Consider the following 25249-nt stretch of genomic DNA (forward strand, 5'->3'; position numbering starts at 1 on the left):
AAATATATGTGCAGGTCTTTAAAAAAAACCAAACTGCTCTTGGACATCAGCCCAAGTATCAGTATCACCTAAAAAAGCATCAGACGTACTTCATCCTAAATCTCATCATTTGTTGAATTAGAAGTACAAGATTTTTCTTCACTTCACTGAACTCTTCCTTCCTTCCCTTGCAAAAAATATGCAGAGTAAAGCTGTGTACAACAAACCCCGTGGTCCGGTCCTTCCCCGGATCCCGCGCATAGCAGTAGCTTAGTGGATCGGACTACCACTTTTTTTTAAAAAAAACTGAACTCTTCCTTCCTTCTCCCTTCCTCACGGCACTACGCTTGCTTGAGTCATTTAGGCTACCAGATATTGTTTGGTTGCCATTTATTGGAGTTTGTAAGAGAACTTCCATTGGTGTTTTTACTTGTGGATGTTAACAATTTTGGATTAAGAAAACTTTGTTTTCAATCCAACTCTCACTAATTTTCACTACTTTATAAAATGTTTTCCATGTCTTTTATACATATGAAACATATTTCTTGAAAAATGAGTTCAAAGCTACTCAATTCACTTATGAGATACACTTAGCAATTCAGATGCGGGTGCAAATACTTCCATTCTGGATTGACATGGACAAGACGGAAAGCCTGTGGGCTAATTGCAACCTCCATTGTAACTTAACAAAATTTAATGTGCCATCACCTTTTGTCACTGGTCAGTATAGTTCTGGATGTTGCAAATAATAAGGCTCTTATGGTAAGAGCTCTAGTGGCATTAGGGGATGTACAACCATGCAGTTCTGTTTCTTGGGTAATTTGCTGCTAATTGGTACTGTAAGTAACAAAATCAAACATATTGAAAAATACTGCAATCTTATAGAGTAGTAAACTATATTGAGATATGAAGGATTTCCCTCAGAAAGTAGAACTAGATATAGGAATTGATCATGCTACTATTGACCTTGTGGATAGAAGAGTTGATCATGGCTACGACCGATTCCTTGCGACCACAAACATGAATCTGATAGAAGTATATTGGAATACATTCACTTCGATTCCTTGAAACCACAAGAGCAGAAAACTGATAAAAATTCCTCTTTGAAGATCTAAAATGCAGAAAACATTCCGTCAAATCCTCATCACATTTTATCAATATCGTATCACCCTCTTTATCTACATACGTGAAATCAAAACTTTCAATCGATGACTCGACCCTCTTTGCCACTTCCTCTTCTAAATCCTTCATCTTAGAAGAAAGAGTTAGCTTCAATTTTAGCATCCCATCTCCATATTTCACCTTTGTAATCACAGCTGTACCATCTCGGATTTCTGTAACATGTGCTCCAACTTTAGCTCCATTAATTGTGTCTACCTTGTTAGGCGAATCAGAAGATTGCTGGAATTTTGTACTAGCATTGACGTCTTCCTCAGCAGGGAGGATGAATTTCATTTTACGAGAGGGGGAGCATTTTCTTTTCTTCTCCTTATTCTTGGGCGGCCATCTAGTTATACCGTATAATCTACATATACGCATCACCGTTGATTTGCCAACTGCATCAGAATAATCCCAGGTACAAAAATGTCTTCACTGAATCTTAAACTACAATATACACATATGATTTGGACTAAAGGAAAGGAGAAGATAAAGAAATCATATCAATCATTCAATCAATCAACTACGTCTCAATACTAGCTAGTTAGAGACCGCAAGATGAATCCTCCGTATCCATTCACTCAGCTCCCGCTTTGGCCTTAAGTTTTTTGCAAAAAAAAAAAAAAAAAAAAAATTGAAAACATTGTTTGGTTATAAAAAGTGACCAGTTTTTGGGCGGTTTTTGGAGAAGAATTTTTCAAGTTTCAAAACGTGGTTTGAACTAGTTTTCTACTCACAAAACTTCAACTTCTTTTCAAGTAAAATGCATCACCAAACATAATTTCAACTTCCAAAAACCATTTTTCATCTCATCTTCAAAAGTTTTTTTTTTCCTAGTTTCAACCAAGTCTATGTCCGAACGCTAGCTCAATTTGGGTTCATTTCATTCCAATCACTGGTAAACAATTTACCTTTTAAGACAAATTTGGGATATTCTAATCTAGAATTTCTTTAGATCTTACACTTTACCTTAAAATGACATAGGAGCTTCTAATTAGATTAAAAGGACTCTTAGCAAACATGGTGTAATACTCGGACCCCTCGAGCATATCTTAATAGTGATTTGGAACATGTTGTGAACTTGACATTGTAATGAGTTGTATAGGTACTGAAGTAGAGACGGAGTGTTTCATTGGTGAGCCCCACTCATTGTTCTATGCTTAGATATGCTTTCCTTTTTTGTCCTCAGCAAGAACTAAGCTAGACAGTTGTAATCTCTAGAATATGCTTCATGGAATCTATTACGGATTTGGGACTACATTAAGTGTTGGATCCTCAATTGTTATGTTTTAATTTGCTTATGTTAATCCTTGGTCCATACTAGCGTTATGAGACAGATTAATGGATGTGGATATATTGTGGGCGGGCAAGCTGACTCACGCTTAGAGTTTGGGTTGTGATACACTGGATCTTATATAAATATAATAACAATAACTAAACCTTAGTCCAAGTAGTTAGTATCATTTATATGGATCATTTGCTTCATGTGTACTAATCTTAAAGAAAGAAGAAAGATACAAGCAGAAGAGTTTTGGAAAGAGTTTATGATACCTCCCAAATCATCAGCAGCGGCATCTTCAGTCATTGACGAGCGGTCTTCAATTTTTTTGAGGTTGATGTTATGATCGCGTTCTATCCTCTCTCTTTCTTTCTGAATCTCTGACTCAGAGGTTAATGTCCGTTTACCATTTTTTCTTTTGTTCACAGCATTTGCTCCCTGCTTTGCCAGTCGTGTTGATAATTCCAGCTGCAGTTTTCTTTCTTTGTTTTGAGAGGTTTTAGCGCTAGTTGAAGATCCAGCGGAATTGCACTGTTCTTCACTTACAGCTATGCTATCCCTTTTAGCATTTATCTCATTAATATCCAAACTCAGTTGCTGATTTGTTTCGGAAGAAAGAGACTGCTGATTTGGTGTGTCAAGCAACATCAACTTTCCTCCATTTGGCAATGGCTCAACATTATGCAGTTCCTTAGTAGTTTGACAGATATTAAAAGAATCAAGTTCATCGTCAGAAGAAATCTTGATGCCTTCAACAGGTAACTTCTTTCCAAAATCATGTCCAACTGCAACCTTAAAGCAGTGCAACTGTTGTTTCACCGTGTGCAAAACCAACTTCAGGAATTCTTGTAGATTCCTATGCAGAAGCTCATTTGGGGGCAAGAAGAACTCTAGTATGTAAACATTGTCATCATTGCCTGGAGCACTTAAACAGATTGCAAAACAACCAGTTAAACCAGCTTCGCGAGCACAAGTTACCAAGGGGTATTCCATTATGCTCAACTGTGTTACACCTATATTTGAACACACGTCCGGGGGGACCAAGGTCATTTTCACATTGGGTACCGTTCTTCAGCTCAACAGGAATTGCCCGGCTCAAGCACTTGTGCCTGTACGAACATAGTCCACCATCTAGTCTGGTAAGACCAAAAGGCTGATCTGAAGTTGTTAGGAAAGTCTGGCCATAAATTACAATACTAGCCCAGAACTGAATAAGATAATTGCAGGATAATTTCTCTACACGTTGGAGTGCAATCTTAACTCTTTCCTTGATTGCCATGCATTTAGTAACAACATCTGCAGTTGTGGCATGCACAAATATTGTATTAGTACTTGTAGCCTAACCAGTAAAGTTACTGCCATGTAACCAGGAGATCACGGGTTCGAGCCGTGGAAACAGCCTCTTGCATAAATGCAAGGTAAGGTTGCGTACAATAGACCCTTGTGGTCCGGCCGTTCCCCGGACCCCGCGCATAGCGGGAGCTTAGTGCACCAAACTGCCCTTCTTTACTTGTAGCCTAAAGCTACATTTAGGTAGTACAAAGAATATTACTCCCAGGTTTTGTAAAAGGCTTGTAGCAACAATTTTATTGATTGGCCAAAGCAATTAAGTTACCTATATCTAATTTAAGGAATTTCCTTGAATTCAAATCCGCGAAGCAGTACTACTAATGATAATCTCAGAGCAAGTCAAAAGAATAGGTTGAGGATTGAAAGTTCAGACCTTTATATCCAGGATAAATTTTCAAGTGAATGAGAAGTTCTTCTTCTAAGGTGTGGCAAGCACAAGATTCAATGGCAACCATGATGGTGAATATCTTGTACCTAAAGTATGTAACGGAATTGCAACAATGATTGTCAAAATGGAAACAAATTGCTAGAATTTCCCAAAGAAGAAACAAAAAGAACCTAATTTTGAAGCAATGAGAGTGAAACATGCAATGCATTTTAGAAAATTCTTAGCTGATTCCCATCCCATCTATAAAGATCAACATTTTTTTTTATATTTGATAATTGTGGTACTTGATAAGTGTTACCTCCCACCAACATATGAGGTACTTGATAACAGTGTCCACCAAGGCTTGGACAAATATGAAGAAATCACCTAATATTTTTGCTTATGATAGAACAACATAACTTTAAACCACCAAAGCAAAAATTCTCTCCTCATTCATGGGCAAATAGGAAGTCCAACAATTCTTAAGGAAATGATTGTCAAAATAGGTACAAAAAATAACAGCCCGGTGCACTAAGCTCCAGCTATGCGCATGGTCCGGGAAGGGCTGGACCACAAGGGTCTATTATATGCAATCTTAACCTGAATTTTTATAAGAGTCTGTTTCCTCGGCTCGAACATGTGACCAGTGGCGGAGCCACCTTATAGGAAGGGTCGCGGAAAAATATACTATGTAGGTAGGTAAAAAAATAAATTATATGTATATATATATATTATGTATTGACTCCCCTTAATTTCCTGGTACGTTTACTTTTATATACTTAGCTGCAATTGGCAGTGTATCTCAGAAAATACTTAGCTGAATTTCATCCCATGTATAAAGATCAAAATAATTTCAAGCCCACCAAAAACCAAAAATTCTTCTTCCCTACAATTTATGAGAAATCAAATATAGTAAGTTCTTACGGGAGAAGTGATTCAGAAGCTGCTCTGCATCATCACGTTCACTCCAAAAAACCCATATACCATTGGGTTCACTGAACACACTCTCCATTCTTGAAACCAAATTACTTTCTTTTCTTTCTTTTTGAGGTTGTTGGTTGCAAGCCAAACCGGTCTCTCTTTCCACATGTCACATTGACTCTCTATATTTTGTGGCAAAGTTGAAAATTTTGAGATAAAGGAGGGTTGAAACAGTTGTTTTAGGCCAAATAGAACAAAAGGTTGTTTACATTAATGTAAGAAATGTTGAAAGAAAGAGTTTAGGTGAAAAGAACCAAAAGGTTTGTTTTACATAAATGGCCATTTGGGCCCACATTCCACTAACTCATTTTTGTTCTTTGTTTAATTTAATTTAATTTGTTAATAATTAGACAAAATTATCCGATAACAGTAAAAATATAAAAAATTCACATAATTTTTATACATAATATACATATATATACATTTTTATGTTTTTATTTTTTTTAAACATTATTTTGATAACATGTATATAGTCTCATTTTCCGTGCAAAGACATGGAATATCCTCTGCTCCTTCCTTCTTTCATTCTTTTGTTTTGCACAATTGCTCCATCCTTGTGTTGGTGTTAATCATCTATTTGATTTTGAATTTCATCTCAAATTAAAGCTTAGTGTTAAATAGTTGGGCTACAGTGAAAATGGCAGGAAGAAATGAAGCATTCAGAATATGTGGTAGTGTATCCGAAGCATTGAGTTACATGCCATGTCCCCTGCAATACACTGAGCCTAACACTAAGAATGACCTCTGGGTATTTTGGAGCCAACACAACAACGAGTTTCCTTCTGTCTTCCCCAGCAGTAAGTGCCTTTTCCCCTTTATGTCCAATTGGATTGGTATTTACACTATATATAATCTCCAGATTATATGATACTCAACTCACTTGTTTGGAGAATGAAGCCTTATAGGGTTCTGTCTTTTTGTCCTTTCTTTTAGTTTTTACCCCTTGCTAGATCGGAGCCTTGGCGTAACTGGTAAAGTTGTTGTTATGTGACCAGACGGTCACGGGTTCGAGCGGTGAAAACAGCCTCTTGTAGAAATGCAAGGTAAGGCTGCGTATGATAGACCCTTGTGGTTCGGCCCTTACCCGAACCCCACGCATAGCGGGAGTTTAGTGTACTAGATTCTTGTGTTCGGTCAATGCATAGAAGTAGTGACACTCATTCACTTTTTTGGCTTATAGATTTTCAGGACAAAATTGGACTATCTTAATTCATTCATGTCAGATGGTGAAAGGTTAAACTTTTTGAGGTTAATCAAAGTTCACTTAGTTTAAATCACGAGGGTAGAAACTAGAAAAGTGACAAACCTTTTGGGACACATGGTTTAGTATGTCGAGTGTAAAAACTAGTAATTCTTGTATATGTTATGGTACTCTCTCAAAACTCAAAAAGTTTAAACTTTAATGTTATCAGAATAAGAAATAAGAAAATAGACTAATAATCAATCAAAGCTCTAGCTCGGAGCTACTTTTTTGGTACTTTTCTTCATCGATTTGTTGGAACATTAACTGCTGCCAAGGACTTGGTATAAGTTCACAATTTATGACGATCGATTCATGTCATTATTAAATTTTAAATAAGTGTTAGTGGTCTAAGAATTAGAGCAGTGATACTACAAAATTTTAAACATTTATTTTTAAATACTATAACTCTCATTCATGTTGTTGGTTTTTTAACATTTTACATATAATTATAAGGTATTCATGTTTTTACGTGCGAAAATTCTCTGAAGCAGAAGGTAGTAACAAACTTGCGACTCTCATTCATGTTGTTTTCAGAGCACTCCATGAGTATTCTTAATTGTTAACTTGAGCTTGTGTTTATTACTCCTATAATCTATGCAATCATGTTAAAGTTCTACTTTTGGTTCTTTTATGTGTATAACTAGTGCAAAATTGGTGGAGCTGCTTATTTGTTTCATCTATTATCTCTTACTAATTTATATTCCCCAGGATTTGATAATGATAATATTTGGTTACTCAGATAATATGAATGACTTTTAAGTTTTAAATGATTTGGAATGAGAAAGGGGACCATGATGTCTTTGAGCTTATGCAACCGCTTCCGCTTTACATTGTTGTGTTAGGTATTTGTCCTGATTTTCTTACCATATTTGCTTTTCCTATCTCTCAAAGGAAAGGGCAACATATTTACCGTAATAGGGTTTTTCTTACCGTAGAAAGAAACTTTAAATCTCCCATATTTGGCTAGTCCCTTTTCCCGGAGGAAAAGGTTTGGACTTCTATAAATTGAGGATCCTTCTTCTCATTTAGTAGCATCCACAATGTAGCCATAAGGGGTTTGAGAGTCTTGTTTAGGGGGAGAACTTTTTGGGATAAGTGTTACATTGTCACTTGTATTTGTCTCTTTGTGAGGTTGTTCTCTTGATATTTTGTACTCTCTTTGATATAGTGGATTGCTCATCTCCGCCGTGGACGTAGGTCAGTTGACCGAACTACGTTAAAAGTTTGTGTCTCTTTTGGTATATTTCTCTTTTGTTGTCTGATTTATCGTCGTTCAAGATTTGCTTAATTAGCTTCTGCATGACACCTGATTATTTCGATCCTAACATTTTGAACATCTAAGGAGTTTCGATTGAGAACCTTAACCAGTTTTTCAATATGATATGATTGCTACATATCTATCTTTCTGAACGAGTCAAGTGTGTAATATCATGAACAACCTTTTTACAGCTGCTGATACTACTATCTATCATGATAGCATTAAGGAGAAAATCGCATCTGCTCTCAAGAATGCCTACATTTCTGACAACTTCGGATGCTGGTTGGTTCAATTTTGGGCACCTGTAACTACTAAAGATCAGGTTTTTCTAACAACTTGTGACCTACCTTTTGGTCTTACGAAACTCCATGAAGGACTTTGTTTTTATAGGTCAGAGTGTCTGAAATTTAGAATTCCTATTGTAACTGATTGTTCTGAGAATGAGTATCGACTTGGTCCTACCGAACGCGTGTTCAAACATGGTTTGCCTAAAATGAGTCCGGATATTTCGCGCTATTCAGTTGCTGATTTTCCTCAGCATGGCTCGGCTTTAATTGCTGGTTTAGGGAACTATTTGGCTGTACCGGTTTTTGAGCCTCTTAGTAATGAACGCGCTGGAGTACTGGAGATCATAGGGGATAAGAAGGGAAGCTTCTCTCAAGATTTTGTTCAAATGGTGTATGAGATGCTCAATGTATGGCTTTCCTCTCTACTTTTATTGCCATTTCTCTCTCTCTCTCTTCTAGTTTGTTTGCGTTAGTTTTACTGTAAAGAAAGGAAAGGTTGTTCGAAACTTTGCTTGATTTTAGTGTGGTAGCTAAAGTATTAAAAAAAAAAAACATGAATTTAGTGAAGAGTTTGGTCATGTTGTCACAATTACCACTTCAATTTTCTAGAGATAGATTAAAAGACGTTTTTTCTTCATAGGAGCTATGCCTAGTAGCCTACTAGTTTCTCATAACCTCTATATATTTCTCTGAGCATGGCATCTTGTTCTTAACAGAAGGTGGACTTGAGATCATCAAACATATATGGCCACCCCGACAAGAAGGTATGTTCATGAAGATGCTATATGCCTGAATTCCCAAAAAACAGGAAAAGAATATCTTAGACTAAACTAAAGTGTCCCTCTTTAACTGAAATACCCCCCATTCTTTCATTTTTACTCACAAATTCATCAATCTCTCTCTAATTTTCTTCTATAATTGCTTACTTTATTATTGCAATTTCTTGAAAAATTGTGAAGTTGGTGAATTGAAGTATTCAAGTCTTCAACGATATTCAATTTTCAAGAAGTTGTTCATCAATTAGGTAAACTTATTCGAACTCTTAAGTTTTAATATTATAGTTTTGTTAGTTTTATTTAGTATAATTATAATTAATATGGCAATTTCTTTGAAAAAACTTTTTGGGGGTATGGGTAAGGAAAATCTAAAATTGGTGAATCTAGTAGCCAAGCTACTACTCTTCCCCCGGCTCCCCGACCCAGACCTGTTACCCGTCTTCCTCCACCTATTATTCTTGATAGTGATAACTCTTGTTTTCAATTTTCCGATAGTCAATCTTGCCATGATGTTGTACCAGGTCAACAATTAAATGAAGAAGTTATGAATGCTTTTTATCCTAATGAAACTATCTTTGAAAATGATGAGGAAAATGATGATTTAGATGAAACGCAACCGGATTTAGATGATACACCTACTAGTCTTGTTAATAACCCAAATGATGCCCCGCCTGACCCTCCTGTAGTAACCCCTACTTTTAATAGACAACCTGCTAAACGTCCTGAAACATCTCTTGTTTGGCACTTTTTTACTCAGCTAAGAGAACAAAATAAGGCTAAGTGTAAAACTTGTGGGTTTCAACTAGTTCATAAATTTACTGGAGACCGTAGCGGTACGGATAGTTTGACTAGACACATAAAGACACACCCTAGAGATAAAGCTAGATTTTTACAAATGAAAACTGCGCAAGAGGGGACAAGTGTAGATACTACGGTTAACCCTAGTACAGGTTCAAATCTAGTTCAACCGGGAATTAACATTGTTACCGATGACATTTTATATTATCATCCAAATAAAAATCGTGAAGAATTGACAAAAATGGTTACTGTTATGTGCTTACCCTATAGTTTTCCTTCTAACCCTCATTTTGTGCATTATATTAGAAGAGTTTTTAATCCTACTTATAAAGGATGACCTCGCGCAACCGTAAAGAGCGATATTTATAAATATAAACATGAATATGAACAATATTTGCGCTATTTATTTACTCATATAGATTGTCACATTGCTATTACTACTGATATTGGTAGAAGTGGTAATGACTGTGATTATCTAACTGTTATAAGTCATTGGATAGATGAGGAGTGGATAATGCAAAAGCGCATTATTGCTTATAGAATAATTAATTCACGCCACACAGGTAAGTTTATTGCTAACACAGTTGCAGATATTTGTAGATATTTTTGCATTAGAAATAAAATTATGTCGGTTTCAATGGATAATGCTTCTAGTAACACTAAGGCTATAGGCTTGCTTACAACTACACTAAATCCTGCATTTAGTAATATTTTTCATGTTAGATGTATTTGTCATATTTAACATTTAATCGTCGGTGCTGGTATGAAAGTTTTAAATGTAGAAGTTGAAAAGGTTAAAATGGCTCCTAATTGGCTTTTTTATTCAAACCGTAGAAGTTGACTTAGAGACTATTTTAAAAAATGTGATGAATTTGGCCTTAGAGAAAGAAAGGTTCTTAAAGCTTGTCCAACTAGATGGAATTACATGTATGAAAGTTTAGTTATTGCATATGAATATAGGAACCCAAGAAGTGTAACGAATAATGCTCGTGTAGGTGATGGTGATGATGATGAGCACCTTACAAATCAAGATTGGAGTAATGTTAAAATGCTTGTAGACTTTTTAGAACAATTTCATATTGCTACAAATGAATTATCTGGCCAATATTATCCTATTATTTCTAACTGTTTAGTTTATATCGCAGCACTTGTAGATTTATTTACTCAATTTTCAGAGGGTGGAGTAATTTATCAAGAAGCTATTAATTCTATGAAAGCTAAGTTTAAAAAATATTTTTTCCATATCCCCCCTATTTTTGGTGTTGCTGCATTGTTAAATCCTACAATGAAATTAGGAGGTCCTCACTTTTGGTATTCAAAAATTTATAACGCTTTATCACTTTCAGCTGAGAAATTTGCTACACTTGGAGATGCAAAAGCCTCAATTAAAATAAATGCTCAAACAATTTATAATGCTTATCAACTTGCCTTAGATCAAGCTAGACCAAATGTTCCAACTCCTACTTCGTCTAGTTCGCAAGCATCTAAAAGAATTGCGGGCCTAAAAGCCCTTAGTTCTTGGACGGAGTTCAGGGGTTCTCAAGGTAATAATTTTGGTAATAGTTCACAACTAAATGAGCTTCAAGTTTATTTGTCGCAGGGACTTGAATCAGAGAATCTCGACGGCTCATTCGATGTTTTGGAATGGTGGAAGGACAAACAAAAACACTATCCGGTTCTTTCAAGGATGGCTCGAGATATTTTAAGTGTTCAAGCTTCAACAGTGGCATCGGAGAGCGCATTCAGTCAAGCGAGACTTCAAATCGGTGATCATAGAGCGTCTATGAGGGAGAATTTGGAAAAATCAGTACTCTTCAGAGATTGGATCCGTTCGGAAAGAAGAAATTTTGGACTTGCAGAATCATAACCGGCGATAGATGAAGCTTATGAAGAAATGCTAGCGGAACTTGCGCAGGATGCTGCTTCGCCCGGAAGCGGTGATGAACAAGCTTCTTTTCCACCACCACCAACGGAAATTCCTCTGGACCTTGAAGGATTTATGAGATTTGTTAGAGATGATACATAGACTAACATGTAACTTGTATTTTGGCACATCTTCCTTAGTTTTTTCCCTTTTAATGGTGGTATTAGTACCTTGTTGTGCTCATTCCATTGGGGAGAGGAAGACTAAGAAAGATATTGTCATTCTTTGTTAATGTCGTAATAGTAAAATATATAAGACATTCCCTTGAATATTGCTTTGCAATTTATTGTGTTTAAATTTGATATAGTATATATATTATATATCTAATACATATAAACTATATATATATATCTAATACATATAAACTACATACCTTATATATACATACTATACATACTATATATATTTATATAGCTATATATAAGCAATTTATACTAGTATATACATATATAGTTTACAAGAAAGTGTCTTAGATAAAAAAAAATAGCCCGGAACGAAAAAAGCTCGTTAGGCCCGTTGGCCCGGCCCATTTAGCCTGGGACCATCTGGGCTTAGGACCACCGTGGGCCGGTTCCACACATTGGGACCGTGAAGCCCGGGATCGTTTGGTCCGGGACCGCCTCAGCCCGGCCCGCTTAAAGCCCTGGCCCGTTTGGCCCAGACCACAATACAACCTTAGACAATATACATATCTATAAACTAACACTCCCCCTCAAGCCGGTGCATACACATCATATGTACCGAGCTTGTTACACATGTAACTAATACGAGAACCAGTAAGAGACTTAGTGAAAATATCTGCTAGTTGATCATTCGACTTTACAAACTTTGTAACAATATCTCCTGAAAGTATTTTTTCTCTGACAAAGTGACAGTCGATCTCAATGTGTTTAGTCCTATCATGGAACACCAGATTTGATGCAATATGAAGAGCAGCTTGGTTATCACACACTAGTTCCATCCTGCTGATTTCTCCGAACTTTAACTCCTGAGCAACTGCTTGACCCAAACTAACACACACGTTGCCATAGCCATGGCCCGATATTCCGCTTCAGCGCTAGATCGAGCAACTACATTTTGTTTCTTGTTCTTCCACGAGACCAAATTACCTCCTACTAGAACACAATATCCAGATGTAGATCGTCTATCAGAAGGTGATCTTGCCCAATCAGCATTTGTGTACCCAATAATCTGCTCGTGGCCTCGATCCTCGAATATTAATCCTTTGCCTGGAGCTGACTTTACACACCGAAGAATACGAACAACTGTATCCCAGTGACTATCACAGGGAGAATCCATAAATTGACTTACAACACTCACCGGAAAAGAAATGTCAGGTCTAGTCACTATGAGGTAATTCAATTTTCCAACAACCTCCTATATCTCGTAGGGTCTCTAAGAGGCTCCCCTTGTCCAGGCAGAAGCTTCGCATTCGGATCCATAGGAGAGCCAATACGTCTGCAACCCATCATTCCAGTCTCCTCAAGAATGTCTAAGGCATATTTCCGCTGTGAAATAACAATACCTGAGCTAGACTGAGCGACCTCAATAGCTAGAAAATACTTCAGTCTGCTCAGATCCTTAGTTTGGAAGTGCCGAAAGAGATGTTGCTTCATATTAGTAATACCATCTTGATCGTTGCCAGGAATAACAATATCATCAACATAAACCACCAGATAAAGACACAGATTCGGAGCAGAATGCTGCTAAAACACAAAGTGATCAGCCTCACTACGAGTCATGCCGAACTCCTGAATAATTGTGCTGAACTTACCAAACCAGGCTCGAGGGGGCTGTTTCAATCCATATAGTGACCTGCGCAATCTGCATACACAACCACTAAACTCCCCTGAGCAACAAAACCAGGTGGTTGCTCCATATAAACTTCCTCGTCAAGATCACCGTAGAGAAAAACATTCTTAATGTCTAACTGATAAAGAGGCCAATGACGTACAACCTATGTTGCGCGGACTCTCCAAAATACTGCCGCACCCGTGTCGAATTCTCCAAAATTACACTGCTTTTGAGATAATACGAGAATGATCATCCACAAAGGTAACAAAATATCTAAAACCAGTTTTAGAGATAATAGGACATGGACCCCAAACATCGGTGTGAACTAACTCAAAAGGTAAGTCGACCCGTTTATTGACTCTAGAAACTTTAGGAAGGCGATGGTGTTTAGCAAACTGACATGACTCACAATCTAAAGAGGAAATACTTTGAAACTGAGGATATAACTTCTTCAAACTAGACAAGGATGGATGACCCAATCGACAGTGTACATCAAAGGGAGACAACACAGTTGAACAAGAAATGGATTTCGGCACCTGTGATTCAAGAACATAGAGACCCCCAGACTCAGAACCTTTGCCAATAATCTGCTTCGTCGTAAGATCCTGAAAAAGACAAATTGGGAAAGAATGAGACACTACAATTTAAAGTACGAGTAAGTTTACTGACAGATATTAGATTGAAAGAAAAATCAGGCAAATTTAAGACGGAACTAATGGAAAGAGAAGATGTTGGGTTAACAGTGCCAGACCCTAAAACATATGAGGTAGACCCATCGGCTAAAGTAACTATGGAACATTGGGTATGTGACTGAAAAGTGGAAAAGAGTTTAGAGTTACCTGTCATATGATCTGTGGCACCAGAATCAATGACCCATTTGGATGACGAAGAGAGGAGACACTTAGTGGTTTTACCTGACTCGGGGATAGTATTGATAGGAGGAGATGATGACTGAGATGGTGAAATAGTCTCGGAAGTGGCGATGTTGGCATACTGAGATCTTTTGTTCTTATTCTGAAGCTTCACACAATAACGTATGGTATGACCGAGCTCATGACAATAAAAACATTCAACTTCCCCTTGCTTTAGGTCTCGACTATCGCTACTCCGATTGCGATTACTATGACTCCTATTCTTTTGGACGCGGCTAAGAAGAGCACCACTAACGATCGTGGTTGTCGGACCTGGATGAGACTTTTCAGTACGCAACACTCTTGTAAATGCCTCTCTCAAGGAAGAGATAGCAGTCCCAGATAAAATCTGCTATTTGGCCCCTTCAAATTTGGGAGAAAGACCAGAAAGGAAACTCATGACTACCAGTTGTTCACGCTGAGCCTGTTGTACCTTCACATCTGGACTAAACGGCAATATAACATTAAGCTCATCATACACCTTCTTAAACTCTGAGAAGTAAGTGGTGAGAGAGCGATCTTGCATGGATGGATGGTAAAATGTCTGGCACACATCATACATGCGAGACAAGTTTCCTTTGCCAGAGTACAAAAAATCTAAATAATCCATTAGATCCTTCACATAATCACAATGAGAAACTAGATCATTTACCTCACTGTGCATCGAATTCTTGATTTGGAGAAACAATTTTGCATCCTCCTTTAACCAGACTGATTTAGTCTCATCCTTGGGTGGATCATCAACCAAGTGGTTCTCTTTGTCGATGCTCCGCAAATAGAGACGGATCGTCTTACTCCAATCCATGTAATTGGAACCCATGAACTTATTCTCCGTAATTTTGGACATAACCGGAATGACATCAACGGTAGGTTTCGTTTCAGTCATGTTGCACCCGAATAATAGTAGAATCAAATAGTCAAGAACAGTGCAGTGAACAGTGAACAGTGATATTTGAATAGTACAGTGAATACTGAATAGTAATATTTGAACAGTGAACAGTGCAGTGAACAGTGCCGGAACAGTGATCTTGGAAAATGAAAGTTGTCAGGAAAAAAAAATTCTGACAGTACCACTTTGGTCAGAATAGTGAGTAGAAAAATCTGTAAAGAAGCGGCCGGGGCAAAAAATGGCCGGAAATAGTGAAATAGAATCAAAGCAGCGAAAGACTGTTCTGAACAAAAATAATTTGAACGGGGAAAAAAAAATTCTCAACAACAAACTGATGAAAAAACTTCAATGCTCTGATGCCATGTTAGAAACCAAAGAAGTTCTATATTTCATATCTAGAAGAGAAGATTACAAGGCCTATTTATAATACTAATTCACCTAATCTATTAGTTGTCATACACCTAATTACACCTACTATACAACTCATATACATGTGCTAGCTATGATGTAGTACATGTGTATACATGTGCTACACAACTTGTATTACACCTACTATACAACTCATATACATGTGCTAGCTATGATGTAGTACATGTGTATACATGTGCTAGACAACTTGTATGTCAACACTCCCCCTCAAGTTGGAGCATATATATTGATCATGCCCAACTTGTTACAGATATATTCAACTCGAGCTCCATTCAAAGCTTTTGTGAAAATGTCTCCCAATTGATCTCCAGTTCTAACATGACCTGTAGAGATGAGCTTTTGTTGAATCTTTTCACGAACAAAGTGACAATCTATTTCAATGTTGGGGGGGGGGGGGGGGGTAGACTTATCAAACTGACTTTCTTCCCCACTCTTTCAACATACAATCTGATGTAAAACTTGCAAATAATACCTGCTAAAACTAAGCTCAAGTAATTACTACTTAGTAGTTGAAGTTTGCTTTTTATAGATGTCTATGTGCTATGCGTGTAGTGGCAAACGATGCAGACGTTTAAACATTAGTCTTTTCTCCAATAGGGGATACTATTTTACCAAGTAATGAGAATTCTATTGGTGCAGCTTTGGAGTTCTTTACAACTTTTTCTATCAGGAATGATTGAGTAACAGATAATTTGTTGATTTTTTTGGCAATTATAATATTATTTTTTACCAAGTAAATTTATGTGCAGGACTTCAAAAAAACCAAGCTGCTATCATTTGTTGAATTATTACCTTATATTTTAGAAGTACAAGACTTTTCTCCCTTCCTCACGGCACTACACTTGCTTGAGTCATTTAGGCTACCAGATATTGTTTGGTTGCCATTTATTGGAGTTTGTAAGAGAACTTCCATTGGTGTTTTTACTTGTGGATGTTAACAATTTTGGATTAAGAAAATTTTGTTTTCAATCCAACTCTCACTAATTTTCACTACTTTATAAAATGCTTTCCATGTCTTTTATACATATGAAAACATATTTCTTGAAAAAATGAGTTCAAAGCTACTCGATACTCTGATGAGATATGGTTCAAGATTACAAGCTTTTTCAAGGCCCTAAGTTGCTCTTTCGTAATTTGCCAAAAAGATTAGAACCACCCTTTAATAAAAAAATGAAAAAAAAAAAGACAATAACACTTCTTTTTTTGCATTAAAGTTTCAAGTCTCATTACAAAATGTTGCACAAGGAGGTGGTCATTCTCATTCAAAAGGTGGAGAGGATAGAATGAAAGCGATATATCTGTGTCTCAGCCTAAAGATTTGTTCTTTCCACCCGTAGGCTTCTTGTCCTAAAATTTGTCAATTTTGACCTTAGTTCAACTAATATATGGCATTATTAAAAAAGTTGCAACCGATGCAGTTTATCGTATTATTTCAAGTGCAATTGTCTTTCCAATATAGCTAATTTCCAAACAAACCGAATGAAGTTGCTCTAAATATAGCTCACAACAACCACCACCACCACCACCACCACGACCACGCCGACGCCGACGACGTATAATCCCACTTAGTGGGGTCTGGGGAGGGTAGTGTGTACGCAGATCTTACCCCTACCCTAGGGTAGAGAGACTGTTTCCAAATAGACCCCCGGCATCCTTCCCTCCAAGAACTTCCCACCTTGCTCTTAGGGAGACTCGAACTCACAACCTCTCAGTTGGAAGTGGAGGTTGCTTACCATCAGAGCAACCCATACAACAACAATAAACAGAGAACAAACAAAGGTGAAACCTTTTTGCCAATCACCCATCCAGTTCAAGTCCATAAACATTATTCTTACTGATCATTCCATTTCCCATCATATTGTTTTATCCAGTAAAGACAGGGTAGGAAGGATAATATCTTTATAGGGAAAAATCAAGATTGTAAATTGCCAAAGGAAAATAGGAACTCAAAAATAGAAAGAATTTGAACAAGGGAAAACATTGGAAGATTACTTTGAAAATGCTCTTACAGTTTTTACATTATATTTCCACTAGGACTGAAGTATGCCTCTTCTAGCTGTGCAATAAGGTTTGTGTTCATCTGTATGTGAACTGACATCTATCATCAACAAAAGAACCTATGTTGCTCGGACTCTCCGAAAAAGTCGTTGGATATGTGTCGGATCTCCAAAAGTAGTGCATTTTTGAAGGATCCGACATTGGTTCGACATCATTTTGGAGAGTCCGCGCAACATAGAAAAGAGCTACCAACTTCATTCGGAGAGAAAAGTATTCAAAGGCTAACCAACTACAGATACTAGAAAGAAAGAAAGACTTGCATAATTTAAGACTTTGGGGTGAAGAACATCTTAACAGTCGCGCTTTCTGAAGATCTAAAATGCAGAAAACATTCCGTCAAATCCTCATCACATTTTATCAGTATCGTATCCCCCTCTTTATCTACATACGTGAAATCAAAACTTTCAATCGATGACTCGACCCTCTTTGCCACTTCCTCTTCTAAATCCTTCATCTTAGAAGAAAGAGTTAGCTGCAATTTTAGCATCCTATCTCCATATTTCACCTTTGTAATCACAGCTGTACCATCTCGGATTTCTGTAACATGTGCTCCAACTTTAGCTCCATTAATTGTGTCTTCCTTGTTAGGAAAATCAGAAGATTGCTGGAATTTTGTACTACCATTGACATCTTCCTCAGCAGGGAGGATGGATTTCATTTTACGAGAGTGGGAGCATTTTCTTTTCTTCTCCTTATTCTTGGGCGGCCATCTAGTTATACCGTATAATCTAGATACACACTTCAGTGTTGATTTGCCAACTGCATTGGAATAATCCCAGGTACAAAAATGTCTTCAGTGAATCTTAAACTACAATATACACATATGATTTGGACTAAAGGAAAGGAGAAGATAAAGAAATCATATCAATCATTCAATCGATCAACTACGTCTCAATACTAGCTAGTTAGAGACCGCTAGATGAATCCTCCGTATCCATTCACTCAGCTCCCGCTTTGGCCATAAGTTTTTTGCAAAAAACAATTGAAAACATTGTTTGGTTATAAAAAGTGACCAGTTTTTGGGCGGTTTTAGGAGAAGAGTTTTTCAAGTTTCAAAACATGGTTTGAACTAGTTTTTAAAGTTTTCTACTCACAAAACTTCAACTTCTTTTCAAGTAAAATGCATCTCCAAACATAATTTCAACTTCCAAAAACCATTTTTCATCTCATCTTCAAAAGGTTTTTTTTTTTTCTAGTTTCAACCAAGTCTATGCCCAAACGCTAGCTCAATTTGGCTCCATTTCATTCCAATCACCGGTAAACAATTTACCTTTTAAGACAAATTTGGGATATTCAAATCTAGAATTTCTTTAGATCTTACACTTTACCTTAAAATCACATAGGAGCTTCTAACTAGATTAAAAGGACTCTTCGCAAATATGGTGTACTACTCGGACCCCTCGAGCATATCCTAATAATGACTTGGAACATGTTGTGAACTTGATATTGTAATGAGTTGTATAGGTGCTGAAGTAGAGACGGAGTGTTTCATTGGTGAGCCCCACTTATTGTTCTATGCTTAGATATGCTTTTCTTTTTTCTCCTCAACAAGAACTAAGCTACACAGTTATAATGACTCTCTAGAATATGCTTCATGGAATCTATTACGGATTTGGGACTACATTAAGTGTTGGATTCTCAATTGTTATGTTTTAATTTGCTTATGTTAGTATCATTTATATGGATCATTTGCTTCATATGTACTATTCTTAAAGAAACAAGAAAGATACAAGCAGAAGAGTTTTGGAAAGAGTTTATGATACCTCCCAAATCATCGGCAGCGGCATCTTGAATCATTGACGAACGGTCTTCAATTTTTTTGAGGTTGATGTTATGATCTCGTTCTATCCTCTCTCTTTCTTTCTGAATCTCTGACTCGGAGGTAAAAGTCCGTTTACTGTTTCTTCTTTCGTTCACAGCATTTGCTCCCTGCTTTGCCTGTCGTGTTGATAATTCCAGCTGCAGTTTTCTTTCTTTGTTTTGTGAGGTTTCAGCGCTAGTTGAAGATCCAGTGGAATTGCACTGTTCTTCACTTACAGCTATGCTATCCCTTGCAGCAGTTATCTCATCAATATCCAAACTCAGTTGTTGATTTGTTTCGGAAGAAAAATACTGCTGTTGCTGTGTCAGGCAACATCAACTCTCCTCCATTTGGCAATGGCTCAACGTTATGCAGTTCTTTAGTATTCTGACAGATCTCGAAAGAATCAAGGTCATCGTCAGAAGAAATCTTGATGACTTCAACAGGTAACTTCTATCCAAAATCATGTCCGACTGCAACCTCAAAGTGTTGCAACTGTTGTTTCACCGTGTCCAAAACTAACTTCAGGAAGACTTGTAGATTTCTATGCAGAAGCTCATTTGGGGGCAAGAAGAACTCTAGTATGTAAACATTGTCATCATTGCCCGGAGCACTTAAACAGATTGCAAAACAACCAGTTAAACCAGTTTCACGAGCACAAGTTACCAAGGGGTATTCCATTATGCTCAACTGTGTTACATCTCGGCAAAAGCATGAAGATTTTGATGAGAAAGCCCTGCCTACAACACTGTAGCCTTCAAACATGTATTGAAGACCACTAGCATATTTGAATCTTAAGTTTTGGTTATCATTGATTGCAATGTATCGTTGTCTAACAGTGATAGCTTTTCCCGTGAATCAGCAACACTGACCCAAATCTGAGCAAAAGGAAATTGATGTTTTTGACATACCATTTCTATTGACTTGTATAATCGAGCAAGAGTACATATCTGGTCATCCAAAACCTGCCTTGAGACTGTCTTTGTTAATATGAATTCAAAATAGAGATATCGCTGAAGCTTAAACAAAAAGAGCCAAAGGAAATAAATATGGTCCGAAGGGAGACATTACTGGAAAAGAGCTTGATCTACTGGACAACTTACTTTCCAATTAATCGGACAATATGGTTCCGGAGATTTCAGATCCACCACCTAAAAGGAAGTCAAAAGTGGAAACAGAAGCTTCAGTTCAGTAGTAATCAATCTTTGCAAAAGGCAATTCATCTCAAATTTCCAAAACACAAGTGCCTTGGACTTGCAACGTTTGATAATAACTGGCCTACAGTACTGATAATGTCTCAAGAACTCAAAGAAGATTTACATTTTTTCTGTTTCTGTATCCAATTAAGTCCAGCACCCTTGATTCAAGCATTAAATTCTCATTCCTTTTTTTTAAATAACCAAGAAATCTGTTGTTTTCAATTTCTAAACTCGGTGGATAATAGGCCAATCCCTCTCTCTGCCCACTTAAATAATAGACTTGTTCATCAGTTAGGTTTCGAACTCGTGACGTGTGCCTAACATGCATCATGTGTTTACTACCTTTGCTATTGAACCAAAGCCCTGGTGCTTGCCCTGTCATTACTGTTATACTGCTTACTTCTTTTTCTTCCCCCACCCACCTTTTTTATCACATTAAGGTCACAATATTCTATTTCCCGTACGAATTAACTCTTATTAGGTGTTCAAGCTGGAGACTGGAACCTTTGGATAGATCATAACCAAACGTCACAGCTTCCATTAAACAATTCCACATTGATATCAGCATTTCTTTTTTGGGTAATTAATTGAAGATGAATTTTGTTTCTTTCCGCATTAACCTTTGGATTTTGATAGAGAATGGCAGTAGAGCTTTTTGAGTTTGGATATGATTCCATTGGGTGTTATGTAAGATGGCTAACTTTTTTGATTTTACATGGTTTCTTGTGATAGTTACCTGCAGTATACATTGAAGTGAAAATTGAAGCTGAACTTCCAAAAGAAGTCTAACCAATGGATGAATAAAAACATGAGATATCAATATAAATTGTTTCTGCAGTGTCTTGGAGACTAGGAAGTAAAACACATTGTATGCCCTGTTCTTCTCACAAAGATATATAATTTAAGATAAAAGAAAAATAAATGCCAATTATGTTTGAACTTTGTTTATCTGGTCTCCTTTCTCTTAATTCCCTCAAATAGTTCAGCAAAAAAAAAAAAAAGATACAAGATGATGTGTGATTTTTGACTACAATAAGCTTGAGTAACTAGTTTTTAGTTTCCTATTTTCTCGTTACCTCTTCTTTTTTCTTCTGAAATGGTGAAAGGAAAACAGTGTATCAAAAGGGATCATGGATGACAACAAGATGAGCAAGAGGTTCAACATTTAAGGTTGGAAAAAGCTGAAGGTATGCGTAAAAACCTGGAGCATCTTGAAAATGAGCAAGACAGAGTTTTGAAACATCCAGTCGTTTGTTTGGTGACTGGTGACCAACTCAAGGACCCCGACAAAGGTGTCTCGAGATGAATCAAAGACAGGAACAGTATAGCACCATTGTATGCCCCAGGCTGCAGCATCATCCCGTAAAGGGAACTCTTGTTGGCTGTAATTCTTCACGTCTGTACATAGTTCAGGCAACCTATGTTTGAAAACACGTCCGGGGGGACCAAGGTCATTTTCACATTGGGTACCGTTCTTCAGCTCAACAGGAATTGCACAGCTCAGGCACTTCTGCCTGTACGAACATAGTCTGTCATCTAGTCTGCTAAGACCAAAAGGCTGATCTGAAGTTGTTAGGAAAGTCTGGCCATCAATTACAATACTAGCCCAGAACTGAATAAGATAATTGCAGGATAATTTCTCTACACGTTGGAGTGCAATCTTAACTCTTTCCTTGATTGCCATGCGTTTAGTAACAACATCTGCAGCTGTGGCATGCACAAATATTGTATTAGTACTTGTAGCCTAATTGGTAAAGTTACTGTCACGTGACTAGGAGATCACGGGTTCGAGCCGTGAAAACAATCTCTTGCATAAATGCAGGGTAAGGCTGCATACAATAGACCCTTGTGGTCCGGCCCTTCCCCGGACCCCGCGCATAGCGTGAGCTTAATCACCAGACTGCCCTTCTTTACTTGTAGCCTAAAGCTACATTTAGGTAGTACAAAGAATATTACTCCCAGGTTCTGTAAAAGGCTTGTAGCAACAATTTTACTGATTGGCCATAGCAATTAAGTTACCTTTATCTAATTTAAGGAATTTCCTTGAATTCAAATCCGTGATACAGTACTACTAATGATAATCCCAAAGAAGAAACAAAAAGAAACTAATTTTGATGCAATGGGAGTGAAACTTGCAATGTATTTTAGAAAATTCTTAGTAGATTCCCATCACATCTATAAAGATCAACATTTCTTTTTTATATTTGATAATTGTGGTGCCTGAGCATGCTTAAACGCATCTCGACTAATTACACGAGGTACCTGTTATCTCCCACCAGCTCAGGTACTTGGTAACGTTGTCCGCCAATGGTTGGACAGATATAATGTTTTGCTTCTGATAGAAAAACATAATTTTAACCCACCAAAGCAAAAAAATTTCTCCTCATTCATGGGCAAATAGGAAGTCCAACAGTTCTTAAGGAAATGATTGTCAAAATGGATACAAAAAATGGCCGCTCGGTGCACTAAGCTCCCGCTATGTGCGGGTTCGGGGAAGGGCCGGACCATAAGGGTCTACTGTACGCAACCTTACCCTGTATTTGTGCAAGAGGTTGTTTCCACGGCTTGAATCTGTGACGTCGTGGTCACATGGCAAAAATTTTACCAATTACGCTAAGACTCCCCTTATCACAATGGATACAAACTGCTAGAATATCCCAAAAGTATTAAAAAGGACAAAATTTTGAAGTAATGAAGATGAAATTGGCAGTGTATCTCAGAATTTATACTTAGCTGACTTTCATCCCATGTATAAAGATCAAAATAATTTCAACCCCACCAAAAACCAAAAATTCTTCTTCCCTAAAATTTATGAGACAATAAAATATAGTAAGTTCTTACTGAAGGAGAAGTGATTCTGAAGCTGCGCTGCATCGTCACGTTCACTCCAAAAAACCCATAGACCATTGGGTTGGCGGGACCAGGCATGTGCACTGAACACACTCTCCATTCTTGAAATCAAATGACTTTTTTTTTCTTTCGTTTTGAGGTTGGTGTTGTTGTTGGTTGCAGGCCAAACCGGTCTCTCTTTCATGCTTCACACAAATACTTTGTAACCATAAATTTCAAAAATCTTTAATTTTACTTAAAATTTGTGCCCAATCAAACAGGTTCACGCAATAACTATCATACAAGTGTTTAAATTTTTGAGATAAAGAGGATTGAAACGGCTGTTTTAGGCCAAAAAGACCAAAAGGTTGTTTACATTAATCTAAGAAGTGTTGAAAGAGTTGTTTTAGATGTGTAGACATGTAATTTTGGCCCGCACATTAGAATTATCCTTAATAGTCCTAATATTTTTAGAATATTACTTGAGCTTATTTCTATATGATTTCACTTTATTATTAATTTTAATTTTAAGGCACATAAAATTGAAAAAATACAAAATAAGTTTCACTTTCTATTGAATTCAGTATTAGGTATTTTTAGAAAGATATATTACTTTTAACTTATTCTAATCTTAATATAATCCTTGAAAATACCAAAAATAGTTTCAACTTTAATTTTTAGTTTTATCTTTAATACTAATAGTTTATCCAAATTAATTTAGAGTTTTTATAGGTATTTAATTTGAATTTTCAGTTATTTTTTGCCCAATTTCGCACATTTTTGAAGCCCAAATCAAGGCAGCCCAATCCCTTACCCTTCAGCCCCAACTTTTGACCCAGGTCCGACCCAACACCAATGACCGCCCAATGCCCTTTAAATCTCAGCCTTCCATTTCACTAAATCCTAGGGCCAATATTAATCCTCCAAAACCATACAAAAGCTCAATCTTACACTAAACCCTAATCCTAAACCTAAGAGACCACCAGGCGCCCCACCCCTTCTCCTACACGAATCCACCGCGCCAGCCCCTCCAACTCGCCCAAATCGGGCGATGTACTCGCCCGTGTTAGCCCATGGTCCCCTCCTCTCTTCTCTCCTTCTTCTACATCATTCATTCCATACAAATCTCATCATTTCAATCCGATTCACGCGGATTTCTTCTTTTATTTCTTTTTGCTTAAACAAAAATCCGAGTTCTTGAAATAAATGTTAGAAAATGGGAGCCATTGGATTAAATTTTGATCCAAGACTTCCATTTTTTGATTTTTTCTAAAAATGAGGATTTTCGGATCTTGTTTGGGGGGTCCACACGGATTTTTGAAGGGTTCTGGCGATTTCTTGCAAAGGAAGGAGAGAAGCTTCGGGAGAGAGCTATATATTTGGGTCTGGAACAGAGAATAAGGGGGAGAAAAAGGTTAGGAAAAATTAGGGTTCTAATAGGAAGTTTCTTCTTCTCTTCTCATTTTTTTTTGTCCATTTTCGGTTGAGTTACAATTCCAAAAAACAAAAATACAAAAAACAGTTTGAGTTTGATTTTTGTTCAAGTATTATTCCATTTTCGAAAATTAGAAACTAACACAAAAAAAAATATATACATCTCTTTACTGCTTTTTGCTATAGTGGAATTTCAATTTTGAGTTTTGGTCTGCGAACATGGAGACTGCTTGAGGTGCTCGAGTTCGAGTTTCAAATTGTTGTCCGTTCGTGAATTTTGGACGAGGTTCCTTGTTCGAAGTCAGCCCTGTTTTCTCACTCGGATTCTAGACTCGAAGTTTGTAGCTGAATTTCTTGCTTTCTGTTATTAAGAAGAGTTTTACAATTCCAGGTTCATCTCTTCCTTCTTATTCTCGTTAATGGTGATCGAAATATGATATGAGTCGTAGGGAATTCGCTCTCTAGTGATAGATATTTGATCGTGCTTTAGTAGAGGTTGTGTTTG

The 25249-nt window shown here is 37.1% G+C and overlaps 3 protein-coding genes across 6 annotated transcripts; 1 reads left to right on the forward strand and 2 right to left on the reverse strand.

The window, feature by feature from the left end:
• Positions 1 to 720: 720 nt before the first annotated feature.
• LOC107810424 (protein NLP6-like) lies at positions 721 to 5341 on the reverse strand. Of its 2 annotated transcripts, XM_075237501.1 has the most exons (4): positions 5058 to 5341; positions 4140 to 4240; positions 2689 to 3712; positions 721 to 1535 (listed from the first exon to the last, which is right to left on the reverse strand). In XM_075237501.1, the coding sequence occupies exons 3-4, from the start codon at positions 3464 to 3466 to the stop codon at positions 913 to 915; spliced, it is 1401 nt and encodes a 466-aa protein (XP_075093602.1). In that variant the 5' UTR covers positions 3467 to 3712; positions 4140 to 4240; positions 5058 to 5341; the 3' UTR covers positions 721 to 912. The 2 variants fall into 2 exon arrangements, with proteins under 2 accessions (XP_075093602.1, XP_075093601.1); XM_075237500.1 differs by lacking the exon at positions 4140 to 4240 and having other exon boundaries at positions 5058 to 5340.
• A 235-nt stretch (positions 5342 to 5576) lies between these two features.
• Positions 5577 to 11669, forward strand: LOC142161707 (protein NLP7-like). Of its 3 annotated transcripts, XR_012702401.1 has the most exons (5): positions 5577 to 5911; positions 7807 to 8309; positions 8619 to 8666; positions 8862 to 8926; positions 11077 to 11669. XR_012702401.1 is itself a non-coding variant. In XM_075237502.1 (4 exons), the coding sequence occupies exons 1-4, from the start codon at positions 5752 to 5754 to the stop codon at positions 11341 to 11343; spliced, it is 978 nt and encodes a 325-aa protein (XP_075093603.1). In that variant the 5' UTR covers positions 5577 to 5751; the 3' UTR covers positions 11344 to 11669. The 3 variants fall into 3 exon arrangements, 1 of the variants encoding a protein (XP_075093603.1); XM_075237502.1 differs by lacking the exon at positions 8862 to 8926; XR_012702402.1 differs by lacking the exons at positions 8862 to 8926; positions 11077 to 11669 and having other exon boundaries at positions 5578 to 5911; positions 7807 to 7937; positions 8182 to 8309; positions 8619 to 8854.
• Positions 11670 to 17385: 5716 nt separating this feature from the next.
• LOC107827930 (protein NLP3-like) lies at positions 17386 to 23640 on the reverse strand. Its single transcript, XM_075237503.1, has 5 exons — positions 23323 to 23640; positions 21683 to 22188; positions 20386 to 20433; positions 19245 to 20247; positions 17386 to 18240 (listed from the first exon to the last, which is right to left on the reverse strand). Exons 1-4 carry the CDS (start codon positions 23513 to 23515, stop codon positions 20077 to 20079), a joined length of 918 nt encoding a protein of 305 aa, XP_075093604.1. The 5' UTR covers positions 23516 to 23640; the 3' UTR covers positions 17386 to 18240; positions 19245 to 20076.
• Positions 23641 to 25249: the final 1609 nt, after the last annotated feature.

Source organism: Nicotiana tabacum, chromosome 18 (assembly GCF_000715075.1).
Source record: "Nicotiana tabacum cultivar K326 chromosome 18, ASM71507v2, whole genome shotgun sequence".
Lineage (NCBI taxonomy): Eukaryota > Viridiplantae > Streptophyta > Magnoliopsida > Solanales > Solanaceae > Nicotiana > Nicotiana tabacum.

Coding starts and splice junctions, on each gene's coding strand:
- LOC107810424 (XM_075237501.1), bottom strand. CDS start 3,466: ATGACCTTGGTCCCCCCGGACGTGTGTTCAAATATAGGTGTAACACAG. Junction 1,536..2,688: donor CGCTGCTGATGATTTGGGAG/GTATCATAAACT, acceptor ATTCTGATGCAG/TTGGCAAATCAACGGTGATG.
- LOC142161707 (XM_075237502.1), top strand. CDS start 5,752: ATGGCAGGAAGAAATGAAGCATTCAGAATATGTGGTAGTGTATCCGAA. Junction 5,912..7,806: donor TCCTTCTGTCTTCCCCAGCA/GTAAGTGCCTTT, acceptor ACCTTTTTACAG/CTGCTGATACTACTATCTAT. Junction 8,310..8,618: donor TGGTGTATGAGATGCTCAAT/GTATGGCTTTCC, acceptor TGTTCTTAACAG/AAGGTGGACTTGAGATCATC.
- LOC107827930 (XM_075237503.1), bottom strand. CDS start 23,515: ATGAAAGAGAGACCGGTTTGGCCTGCAACCAACAACAACACCAACCTC. Junction 20,434..21,682: donor TCATTTTCAAGATGCTCCAG/GTTTTTACGCAT, acceptor ACTTCCTTTTAG/GTGGTGGATCTGAAATCTCC. Junction 20,248..20,385: donor ATTGTCCGATTAATTGGAAA/GTAAGTTGTCCA, acceptor GTCTCAAGGCAG/GTTTTGGATGACCAGATATG.